The 12,767-nt window shown below is 51.4% G+C and overlaps 1 protein-coding gene across 1 annotated transcript; it reads right to left on the bottom strand.

Annotated features, from left to right (window-relative positions):
* Nucleotides 1–2,753: 2,753 nt before the first annotated feature.
* Wnt1 (Wnt family member 1) lies at nucleotides 2,754–6,723 on the bottom strand. The gene is made up of 4 exons (XM_021184156.1): nucleotides 6,306–6,723; nucleotides 5,472–5,725; nucleotides 4,622–4,887; nucleotides 2,754–4,164 (listed from the first exon to the last, which is right to left on the bottom strand). Exons 1-4 carry the CDS (start codon nucleotides 6,407–6,409, stop codon nucleotides 3,676–3,678), a joined length of 1,113 nt encoding a protein of 370 aa, XP_021039815.1. The 5' UTR covers nucleotides 6,410–6,723; the 3' UTR covers nucleotides 2,754–3,675.
* Nucleotides 6,724–12,767: the final 6,044 nt, after the last annotated feature.

Below are 12,767 nucleotides of genomic sequence, written 5' to 3'. Positions count from 1 at the left end.
CACACACACTCACACTCACACTCACACTCACACACACACTCACACTCACACACACACACACTCACACTCACACTCACACACACTCACACTCACACACACACTCACACACACACACACACTCACACACACACACTCACACTCACACACACACACAGACACACACTCACACACACTCACACTCACACTCACACACACACTCACACTCACACACACACACACTCACACTCACACTCACACACTCTCACACACACACACACTCACACTCACACACACACACACACTCACACACACTCTCACACACACACACACTCACACACACACTCACACACACACACACGGGCTGGGGACCCACCACATCCTTACACATGCTCTACCATCACGCCACACATTTCCAGCACTTTTATCTGAAGTGTTTCCTTTTATTTGTGCATGCTGTGTTGGGCCCTGGCTTTGTTCTGCATTTTCCCATGGCACGCTTCTTCCAAGTTCCAGCCCCTGGAAGAGAAGGGTGCTGAAGCCTTTCCTGTGCACACCGAGGGTCTTTCCTTCTATGCCTCTGTTAGTGTTTGTTGGCCTGGTTGAGTCCCTGGCTGGACCTCTGGCTTGTAGATTGCTGCACTGCCAGCATTTGACAGAAGGCTAGTACAGAAAAGGTATCAGTAGCCATCCACACAACCCAAGCTGTCACAGACACTATGTCATTTGAAGCCTATCACCTCCTTAAGCGACAACAAAGATGGATATTTGAATATTCTCAATTAAGGGTCAAGCAAGGCAAATGGTACTGAGAAGACAGAAGACAAAAGATGTGTCAAATACCTAATTAGGGGCAAAGGGGGGGTGCTCTTTTTCCAACGCCTGCAAGACACCTCTGCTCAGCACACCAGTTTCCAGGTTCCTGGGATTTGGGTGAGATTGGTGGGAGATGGTTTGGTTCCTCCATTCTGCTGCTTCTCCCTGATACATTGAGTTACAGCAGCCCACGCTTACACACTCTCGCACATGCGTGCACGCACGTGCACATACACACACACACACACACACACACACAAGCGTGCATGTGCACATGCGTGCATGCACACACACATACACAGGCACACATGCACAATACAGCATGTGCAGGCATGCACACACAGACACACACACACACAGACACACACACATTTGTGTCCTGGGACAGCCCAATGGCTTCATACTTTGGGAGCACTGAGGGGCTGATAGCTCAGCTTGGGTTAGGACTGAGTAGGCTCTGCTGGACAGAACCTTTTAGACATCCAGACATCCAGTATCCCAGGTTGGATCCACTCATTAGAACTGACCCAGTGCTAGCTTTGCCAGTGGAGAGAAAGGCAAGGAAATGGCTTGAGCAGGCCCTGAATCTACTTCTCTACCCACTCACAGAGTCAAAAAACCAACAGGGGTCAGAGTTCACCCCTCCCCCCACCCAGAGGTGATAGCCTGCAGCGACAGCAAAGGATCGTGGGAAGAAGAAGAAACTCCCTGAGCTGATTGAGACTGGTTATGGCTCTTGGGAAGGTGGGGGTCCTCTGTACTTCTGTCAATGCCTTTCGGGTCCTCTTTTGTGGGAAGGGGCTATGATGAAGGCCAGGTCTTGGGAAGGGTTCGTGTTCCCTGCGTCAGGGCTAAGGCTCCCTGCGTCAGGGCTAAGGCTCTGGTTGGACAAGGAAGGGAGGCAGAAATGACTGGCGTCAGGTTGAATACTCTGAGTAGGATTCTCTTCCTATTGACTGGTGACTGCAAGCACAGAGGTAGCCTGCAGCTTCATAAGGAATCACAGGGAATCCTCAGTCTGGCTCTTTGTGGGTGTGGTTAGCTTACTGTTTTTGGTTGTGGACCAATCACTCTTGGGGTTCCTTTTGATTGAGCTCTAAGCCTTACCCCTGTCTGGAAGCTAAGCTTTCTGCTCTTGTCTTTTTCCCTATGAGCATCTTTAAGTTTTCTGGTTCAAGTTTAGGGCCCACTGTTAACCCATGGCTTTTCTTTAATATCATTTATTGATTATTATTTATATGAGCACACCATAGCTGTCTTCAGACACACACCAGAAGAGGGCATAGGATCCCATGACAGATAGTTGTGAGCCACCATGTGGTTGCTGGGAATTGAACTCAGGACCTCTAGAAGAGCAGCCAGTGCTCTTAACCTCTGAGCCATCTCTCCAGCTCCAACCCATGACTTGTTCCTGGCTGTCTCTTACCTGTAGGTTAGGGTTGGGGTGCTAAAAAAGAATTTCCAAGAAGAGTGTAAGAGGTGGGCCTTCCACTGCTCAAAGCTCAGACTGCAGAAGAGGATGACAGCCTCCCAGGGGCAATGACACCCTTTCTGCTTGGGCTTTTTGTTTTTTTTCCTCTCTCAGGATGTGGTCACAGCCATCCTTTCATTGCTGCTATCTCCCCAGCTCTTGCACTAGGAGAGCTGGACTATTGGTGTGGTGTCCCCATCAGGTGACACACTTGTCCTCATCACTTAACCAGCTGCTGCCAGAACAGGAGGAAGAGCCCTGCAGGAGCTCCTGAGCAGACTTTGCTCTAGGGAGACCTGGATCCCTAGTTGGTCTCATTTAGGGTCATCCAAGGGTCAGGATCTCAGGGTCCTCTCTCAGGCCCTGGAAAAGAGATCTTCAACAACTCTATCTCTTCTGTTTGGCTATGAGAAGAGAAGTAAGTCCATTGGAAGGGAAGAGGATGTTGAAAACCATGCTGTGTTCTGGATTCAAGGACCAGAGTCGTTGATAAAAATAGATATTTTATTCCTCAGAGGAAGATACCACATTGGTGGGGGCGAGGAGCCACTAATAGCTACAGTGGAAGGAAATACTGATCCGGTGGGCAAAGGCGCCTTTGAGAAGCTGGGTAAAAAAGAAAAAAGGTCTGATCACAAAAGGACTGGCGAGAGCAGAACAGAGGAGGAGTGAGGTGGGGTGAGGGTGGTCTCTGCAACCCAGGCTGGAACCCAGCACAATAAATAGTTTTATTTACATAACCGAACGCGTGGCTCTGCGGCCACATTTCGGTGCAAATTATTTACACAGTGATGAGGAGGCAGGACAGGAAGGGGTGGGAGGAGGCTGAGAGAGGCATGGTTCACAGCTGTTCAATGGCTCCGAGGCAGAGACAAGGAGAATGTAGGGTTTTGCTGCTGGGTCCAGCAACCTCCTTTCCCAAGTAGCTTTCCGTGCCCTTTCAACTCGGAAACTCTTCAGCTACAGGTGGAAGGGGAAAGGCCTTGAAGCCCAGAGGTGCTGGTTAGAGAACTCAAGGGACCTATAGGGACCCGAGAGACAAGGAAAGGCGATAATACCCAAAGAGGTCACAGCGCAAAATACATCAGGAACCGCAACACCTTCACGAGTTGACCTCCCCACCCCCACCCCAGAAGAAGAATCTTTCTCTCACCCTCTGGCCAAATTGGGGGGCAGTGCAAAAGGGGTCTCCCTTAAAGAGGGAGGGAGGTAGGCTGGGTCAGAGCCCTCAGGATGGCAAAAGGGTTCGAGCCGACTCAGGCAAGTGGTTTCAGGAGTCCCCAGGTAGGAGGTGGGAGAGATGGATCGCTATGAACCCCGGGACTGTGGCTGGACGCGCTAGGGTGGGCAAACATCAGGACCAGCGAGTGTGTCTGAGAACTGGAAGAGAGAATCCCCGGAGGCGCGGCACCTCATAGACACTCGTGCAGAACGCGCGTGTGCGTGCAGTTGCGGCAGCTGACGTGGCAGCACCAGTGGAAGGTGCAGTTGCAGCGCTCCGTGACGCGCTGCGTGCGCGTGCGGTGGCCTCGGCCACAGCACAGCAGCTCGCAGCCGTCCAGCGCGGGAGACGAGCTGTTGCAAGCTCGCCCAGCTGTGCCAGCTGTGCCCAGGCGGCCACTGTACGTGCAGAAGTTGGGCGATTTCTCGAAGTAGACGAGGTCGTGAGGGGAGGGAGGCTTGTGCGCGGGGTCTTCGGGCTCCAGGCGCAGCAGCTCCGCCCGCGAGGCGCGGTTGCTGCCTCGGTTGCCATAAAGGACGCGGGAGGCGCCGTCGAAGCGGTCGCGCAGCACGTCGCCCACAGCGCGCAGCGTGGGCAGCCGCATCCAACACGTGCGCACCGTGCAGGAGCCGGACATCCCGTGGCATTTGCACTCTTGGCGCATCTCAGAGAACACGGTCTGGGGGAGAATAGGATGAGGGGAGGAGGGAAGAAAAGGTCAAAGCCAACATCCCACGAACCACCACCCATACTTCCCCACCCCCACCCCACCCGGGTCACGTCGATGCTGTGGAAACTTCAGCCAAGGTCCAGGTGTGACTAAGCTCGGGAGAGAGGAAGTGCAAAATGGCCCGCTGAGATAGGGACATTCGGCCAGACTCTGCTCCACGCCAGCGAGTCACTTTTATCTTTCAAAAGTGTGCCATGGAGCCATCTCAATACATCCCATGTATTGATAGCCTGCTAACCTCTTCTTTCTGTCATCAGCTCAGGAACCCCTTTTCCCTCAACCACCACCTCTTCTCTGTCTTCCCTCCCAGAGTCCCACTCTCTCGGGAAGTCCCTTCCCTGTGCCTCTGATCCTGTGCACTTGTCTTACATCTCCCCTGCCATTGGTTCCGGACACACCAACGTACCGTTCGCCCTGCCTCGTTGTTGTGAAGGTTCATGAGGAAGCGTAGGTCCCGCCCCTTCTCCCCAGAGTCCACGAACTCTCGGCCAAAGAGGCGACCAAAATCAATGTTGTCACTGCAGCCCCCCCAGTGCCAGTCGGGGCCTCCAGGGCCGCGCCGCCGGTAGTCGCAGGTGCAGGACTCGATGGAGCCTTCGGAGCAGGAGCGCGCTACGGAATGTGTGACCCCGGCGGAGGTGATTGCGAAGATGAACGCTGTTTCTCGGCAGCCTATGGGTGAAGCGACCCCGCATCAGTTGAGAGAACGCGTGGGGCCAAGTCAGCACCCTCTTTGGAAGACTTGGTACCCTACAGTCCAACATCCTTGGAATCATGTGTGCGAACCATGAATGCCCTCCTCTCTACGCTTTACTGAGACTCCAGAGCCTTAGCAGAACAGCTCCAAGGGGAGATCCCAAGTAGAACAAATCTGCATAGCCAAGATCGCTCTACCAGACCAAACTAGTAATGGCAGTGCAAACTTTGCTGGGTGCAAAGCACAACCCTAGCTAGCCCTCAGAGATCAGCTTCCCAGGCATCTTTGAGGAAGGCTAGGGAAAAACAGCTGTCGCCCAGCGCCCACGATCCGGAATTCCCTTTCTGTGGGCCAGTGGCTCGGCAGCGTTAAAGATCATGCTCACAACGCAAGGCTAGAAAGAACCTGGTGCTGACCTACAGTAACTGCCAGCACCAGTCGATTCACAGTTTGATCACATATAACCCTGGGATGTCTTCCCTGCCTTCGCCCGCCCATGCCCTGGAGCTGACCCTGCTTTTCCCTTAATCCCGGAAGCGTCGCTTTCCTGGGCACCCACCTCGGTTGACGATCTTGCCGAAGAGGTGGGGCCCTGGAGCAGTGGGGCAGTTCCAGCGGCGGTTTCGAAATTGCCACTTGCACTCTCGCACGGCGCTCTGCAGCCCTCCACTCACGCTGTGCAGGATCCCCGGGTTCTGTCGGATCAGTCGCCGCTGCTTGCGGCTCAGCAGCTGCAGACTGGGCTCCAGCACCAGCTGCAGACTCTTGGAATCCGTCAGCAGGTTCGTGGAGGAGGCTATGTTCACGATGCCCCTGGCAGGACGCATAAGGGTTCAGTCCAGGGGAGGGGGCCTGCATCCTAACCATACAGGCTGTACCACCCTGTCCTTGTCTGGCCCTGAGCTCCAGAGTCTAGTGAGTGGACAGAAAAGGCATGGCTACCTTAGGTCTTCCTTTCTTCTTCAAGTCAGCCCCTGAGGAGAAACCCCACCTGCAGCCTTGCCCACCTTGAAATACTTAGGAATTCCACTCCCTCACCTCATTTCAAAGCTAATATCTGTTTTTTTTTTTTGTTTTTTTTTTCTTGTTCAAGACCTAAGGGACACCTGAGCACCCACCACAGCGAGGTTGGGACCTGTTGCTCAGCAGAAACGGGGTTGGTTGTATTAAATGGGAATGGTCTGTCTCTGAGCCTGGTGTATCTGGGCTTCTGCATGCCAATGATGTGCCCCACTTCAGCAGAGCTAGTTCTAGGTGCGAGCACCATGGATGTGAAGTCACAATGCACGAGGGGGTCTGTAGGTTGGTGATCCCCACAGCGTGGGAGCTGGGTAAGGCCGGTACCTGGCTCTGTGCCCCAGGACAAGTGGCGGACCCGTACTAGCTCACTTACCACCATCGGCCACTACTGTTGGCAGCCAGGGCTGCGGGCAGAGCGGTCAGTGCCAGTAGCAACGTAGCAGAAACCCAGCTGGGCAGCAGCGCCCAGAGCCCCATGCCTGCCTGGCCTTGCTGGTTCTGTGCTGCGGTTCTGACGACTTTGGTTGCTGCCCGCGACGGTGGACACAGCGGTGAGGGCAATGGTGCGAGTTCCCAGGCTGGCTCTAGTAAGTCTGGAGGCGGGCCGCAGGCAGCATGGTTCGCTGTCCTGGCTGCTGGGCTGAAGCAGCCACTGCGGGAGGCACCTCCTCTTATAGTTGCGGCGCTGACTGCAGTGAGAAGAGGCTGCCCCTCCGGGCCCGGGCGGCACTAAAAGCACCAGGGCGCACTGGTCAGGGCCACAGACAATGAGTGGCGAGCGAAGCTGTGGCTCTTGCCGGTCTGAGCAAAGAGCTGACAGGCCAACCGTCGGGGCTCACCCCCGCCCCCTGCCTGGTGGCCCCCGCCTCCAGGTCTGCACTGGCCGCCGACCCCTCCCCTTGGGATGGCCTCCCACGCGCGCCGGCCTCACTCTTCTGCGCGTCCGGAGCCCGTCGGGGACCAGCATCCGCCAGGGGGCGCGGAGACAATGCACTGGGGACAACCTGTTTGCAGCCTGGATTGCCTCCCCCCCACGCGCCGGTGGGGCTGTCCTCTCAAAGTCCGTCCGTCTCCTCTTCCCCCGCCCCCCCCCCCACGCTGTGGTCTCTTCTCTTCCCTATTCTGAATGGCAGGATGAAAGTTGTGGTTCTAGCCAGCGACTCCGTGGAGACGCTTCCTCACCCAGGAACCCCGACGGCTGGACAGAGAAGGAAAAGAAGGAGACAGAGCATGGGTGGAGCTGTGGTCAGGGATTCCCGGGCGTGGGGTGTAGGGGTAGGCTGAGCAAACCGAGCTGGTGGCAGTGAGAAACTCAGAAGCACCCAGCAGTTTGCCTAATGTGGGCTAGGGGGAGTCACCCCTGAGATTAAGTCAAAGTGTACATGTGTTCTGAGGGTGCACGCTCCTGTGTATTGGTGTATCCAGAAACTTCTAACGAAGGACATTTTGAGCCCTTTCCAAATAATTGTGTAATTTGGCTCAGGACAGGGAGAGCATGAAGTCATTTTGTTACAGTCACCACTTAATGCAGTGTATCAGGAAGGAGGTGGGGCTGGGACAGGAGGCGTCCAGAAGGCTGCAATTGTGTTTGCAGGTGGGTGCGTGAGTGTGTGTGTGTGTGTGTGTATGAGAGAGATTAGCGACGTGCACTCGTAGGTGTCATTCTGTCGCTCTGGGTACCTAGTGTCACCCTATGGCACCTTGAGTCAACCTGTGCTTATCATTAGATGTGCTAGTCATGAAGATGAACCACACTTGTTTCTCTGGCAACTAGGCTCAGAAAGGATAGGACAACCAGCCGAGTAGCTGTCAGTTGGAGCTGAAGACCTGAGGGAAAGAATGCTTGCGGGGAAGAAGCTGGCTCCTTTTGGTTTTGTTGTTGCTGATTTTGTGACTGGATCTTGCTGTGTGACTCTACCCAACATAAAGGTTTAATATGTAGAACCCATGATGGTCCAGTGACTGCTGGGATTACAGGCCTATTCCGCCACCGTACCTGCCCAACTCAAGATGAACATAATTGGGGGGATAGAGAGATGGCTCAGTGGCTAAGAGCACTGACTGCTCTGCCAGAGGCCCCGGATTCTGTTCTCAGCACCCAAGTGGTGGCTTATAGCCACCTGTAACTCCAGTTCCAGGGAGTCAGGTGCTGTCTGAACCCCACTGACACCAAGCACACACGGGTGCACATATACATACATACATACATACATACATACATACATACATACATATATAAAAGAAATCTTCTAAAACAGTTTTTTTTTAAAGATTAGCAAATTTGTGCTTCCATGTGTTTTCTGATTTTAGTTGGATTTTTTTCTCCCAGGTTTCTGCAGTGTCCCCCCCCCCCCCCCCCCCCCCCGTTTTCTCCCACTCTTACCCAAGAGCCTCAACTATTCCATTGTGGATTCTACTTTCCTCCTGATTCCAATGATCTTCAGGGCCCTGGCAGCCTTGGAGTATCAGGTTGCTGTTCCCAATGTGGGATGCAGAGGGCACTGCCAGCCTGGTTATCATGCACCACTGTCACACAGGGAAGCGCCCCCTCCCCAGGATCTTAATATTTCTCCTCTCTTCCATTTCACAGAGGAAATGCTTGGTAAGGCAGTGTCTTCAGGTCCCAGGTCCCTGCTAATAAATGAATCCATGTTAAAGCCACATTCCCGGGAACTGGGATACAGTGTTTGCCTAGCTTGCATAAAGCCCTAGTTTGGATCACCAGCACTGCAAAAGCCAGGAATTGTGGTGCATGACTGTAACCCCAGCACCCGGGAGGCAGGAAGATCAGAAGTTCAAGGCTATTCTTCACCTCCCAGCATTCTGTAGACACTCTCAAAACCCAAAGCAAGGCCTGTGGTGGTGCAAGCCTTTAACCCCAGCACCTGGAAGGCAGAGGCAGATGGATCTCTGTGAGTTTGAGGCTAGCCTGGTCTACATTGAGAGTTGCAGGGCAGCCAGGGCTACATAGAGAATCCCTGAGGAAGGGGACAAGGAAGTAGATAAGAGCACTTGCTGCCAAGCCTGAGGATCTGAGTCCCAGAGCCTGGATGGAAGGAGAGAAGACCGACCTCTGACCTCCACAGGCATCCAGTGTCCCATGCACACACATGCACATGGAGACAAAGTAAATGAGAAAAAAAAAATTAAGCCGGGCGTGGTGGCGCACGCCTTTAACCCCAGCACTTGGGAGGCAGAGGCAGGTGGATTTCTGAGTTCCAGGCCAGCCTGGTCTACAAAGTGAGTTCCAGGACAGCCAGGGCTACACAGAGAAACCCTGTCTCGAAAAATAAATAAATAAATAAATAAATAAATAAATAAATAAATAAAAGAAAAAAAATTAAATGTAGGCTGGACAGATAGATGGTTCATTGGTTAAGAGGACTTACTGCTCTTCCAGAGGACCTGAGGTGTTTCCCAGCACCCAGGTCAGGCAGCTTATAACTGTCTGTAACTTCTGCTCCTGCTTTCTCCAAGGACGTTCCCACACAAATGTGAATACGCATATGGGCATAAACAAAAAGCTACAGAGTGAACCTTTAATTTTTTTTAATGTGTGGACAAAACAACAACAGCAAACAAAAAAATGAAAGGCCTCCCCAAAACAAAGAAGACCCAGCAGGTGAAAGAAAGTGTTTGCTGAGCTGGGCGTTGTGGCACACGCCTTTAATCCCAGCACTTGGGAAGCAGAGGCAGGTGGCAGATTTCTGAGTTCGAGGCCAGCCTGGTCTACAGAGTGAGTTCCAGGACAGCCAGGCGATACAGAGAAACCCTGTCTCAAACAAACAAACAAACAAACAAACAAACAAAAAGCAAGCAAGCAAACAAACAAACAAACAAAAGTGTTTGCTGGCAAGTCAGGTGAACTGCGTCTCATCCCTGAGGCCCATGTGATGAAAGCAGAGACCTGATTCTAAACACTTGTCTTTTGATCTCCATGAGCTTGCACACTTGCTCACATACAATACACACACACACACACACACACACATGCACAGACGCACATACAGATGCACACACACACACATATACACACACATACACATGAGCGCACATGCATGTACACACATGCAGGCACACACACAATAAAATATAAGAAGATTGCTCCAAACACGAGACAACCCTGAGATATGTAGAAAGATCCCATCTCAAACAACGACAAAGTAATAATTAATGAAAAATAGAATAAACAATCCCCAGGCCAACTCTGTGTGGGGGTACATGCTTGCCAGTCCCAGAACTTGGAAGGCTGAGGCAGGAGGATTAAAAAGCCTTGGGGACACCAGACTTGGTGGCACCTGTCGTTAATCCAGCACATGGGAGTTAAGAAGCAAGTGAGTCACATCTGTGAGTCTGAGGCTAGCTTGGTCTATGTAACCAGTTCTAGTATAGCCAGCCTGGGATACAGAGTAAAATCTTATCTCAAACCTAAACCCAAACCCAGTTGTTACTTTTTTGCTTTTTTGTTTTTTGGGGGGGTATAGGGGTCTTATTGGTTTGATTATTTGGTTTTCTGAGACAGAGTAGCCCTGGCTGTCCTGGAACTTGGATTGTAGACCAGACTGGCCTCAAACTCAGACATCCGCCTGCTTCTGCCTCCTGAGTGCTAGCGTGTGCCACCACCGCTAGACTTATTTTTTTTTTAATGTGTTTTGAGTATTTTGTGTGCATGTATGCACATGTATCATATGCATGCAGTTCATGCACTGGCCAGAAGAGGGCTTCAGATTCCCTGAGCCACTGTGTGTGTGCTGGGAATTAAACCCCCTCTCCTCTGCAGGCGCTCTAAGGGTTGAGCCATCTTTCTAGCCTGGTTGGTTTTGCTTCTTGTTTGCATATTTGTTGCTATAAGGTCTTATGTAGCTCAGGCTGGCTTCAAATTAAAGATATGGTCTTAGCTAGCCTTGAACTTCTGACCTCTCTGCCTCCACCCCTCCAGCGGAGATTAGGGGCATGTTCCCTCCCTCAGACCTAACAGCCCCTTTGAACTCAAAGCCTATGCACACTCTTTCTACATCATCAGTGACTCAGTGGCTGCCTGATATGCAGCAGAGCAGGCTGGGGTCCCTTTTCAGAGTTGACACAGAAAGAAAGTGACTTTTAGGTCTGGCCTGCCACCTTTTTGGCACCTCTTGTTTCCATCTCATCTGCTTTTAAGTATGATTTCTGGGGCTGGCGAGATGGCTCAGTGGGTAAGAGCACCCGACTACTCTTCCGAAGGTCCAGAGTTCAGATCCCAGCAACCATATGGTGGCTCACAACCATCCGCAATGAGATCTGGCGCCCTCTTCTGGAGTGTCTGAAGACAGCTACAGTGTACTTACATATAATAAATTAAAAAAAAAAAAAAGTATGATTTCTGACTAAACTCCCTGAGTCTGACTCTAAAAGAGCTTGAGTCTCAGAATTGATCAGCCTTTCCCGTTAAGCTATACTCTGAGGAAGAAATGACTGATAGATTTAGTTACTGTTCCTGGGGCACTTGTGTTTAATTTAAAACGTTTAAAGATTTATGTGTTTATTTTATGTATATGTGTACTGTAGACACCCAGAAGAGGGCATCGGATCCCACTACAGATGGTTGTGAGCCACCATGTGGTTGCTGGGAATTGAACTCAGTACCTCTGAAAGAGCAGTCAGTGCTCTCTCAACAGCTGAATTATCTCTCCAGCCCTTAATTTAAACATGTAATCACTTTTTTGTGTGTGTGCCTGAGTGTCTGTGTGTGGAGAGAGAGAGAGAGAGAGAGAGAGAGAGAGAGAGAGAGAGAGAGAGAGAGAGAGAGAATAAGCAAATGAGCGAGACTGCTATAGCATGCATAATTAGAGAACAACTTGCAAGAGCTGATTCTCTCCTTTTAGTACAAAAGTTCCATGGATGGAACTCGAGTTGTTAGATTTGGTAACAGGTCCCATAACTCCCCGAGTCATCCCAATAGGTGTGAATGTGTTTAGAACAAGATGTACATCAACCCAAATGAAGCTTGGTGGAGTCTTAAAAATGATAAAATTTATTTTCATTTTATGTGCATTGGTGTTTTGCCTACATTCATATCCATGTGAGAGCGCTGGATCCTTTGGAACTGGAGTTATAGATAGCTGTGAGCTGCCATGTGGGTGCTGGGAATTGAACCCAGGTCCTCTGGAAGAGCAGCCGATGCTCTTAACTGATGAGCCATGCCTCTAGCTGCTGAGGTTTTTCATTTTATTTTATTTTATTGTTAATGGAAATGTCTTTCCCAGGCTCTCTCTTAGCCTAGTTTACCTGCTTCCTCCAAAGATGAATTCCTGAGGTATAATATGGAATGGTCTAGCTTCCTACACAGGTCTGTAAGCCAGGAGTTTCTCCACATAGTACCCTGCACATAAGGCTCAAGGGAATGAGCACAATAGATGGGCCACCTGACTTTGTCCCTGAGAAATTCCTCACCACTGAGGCCTGGGTCACTATGATGATTTGAATATGCTTGGCCCAAGGAGTACTGCTATTAGGGGGTGTGGCCTTGTTGGAGTAGGTGTGGCCTTGTTGGAGGAAGTGTGCCATTGTGGCGGTGAGCTTTAAGATCCTCATCCTAGCTCCCTAGAAGCAAGCCTTCTTCTATTTGCCTTCGGAACAAGATGTAGAACTCTCAGCTCCTCCTGAACCATGCCTAACATGTTCCTGTCTTGATGATAATGGACTGAACCTCTGAACCTGTAAGCCAGGCCCAATTAAATGTCCTTTGGGCTAGAGGAGATGGCTCCGTGGTTAAGAGCACTGACTGCTCTTCCAGAGGTCCTGAGTTCAAATCCCAGCAACCACATGGTGGCTCACAACCATCTGTAATGGGATCTGA

This window comes from Mus caroli, chromosome 15 (genome assembly GCF_900094665.2).
Source record: "Mus caroli chromosome 15, CAROLI_EIJ_v1.1, whole genome shotgun sequence".
NCBI lineage: Eukaryota > Metazoa > Chordata > Mammalia > Rodentia > Muridae > Mus > Mus caroli.
Note: the sequence above shows the minus strand (reverse complement) of the source record. Positions and strands in the feature narration are given on the sequence as shown.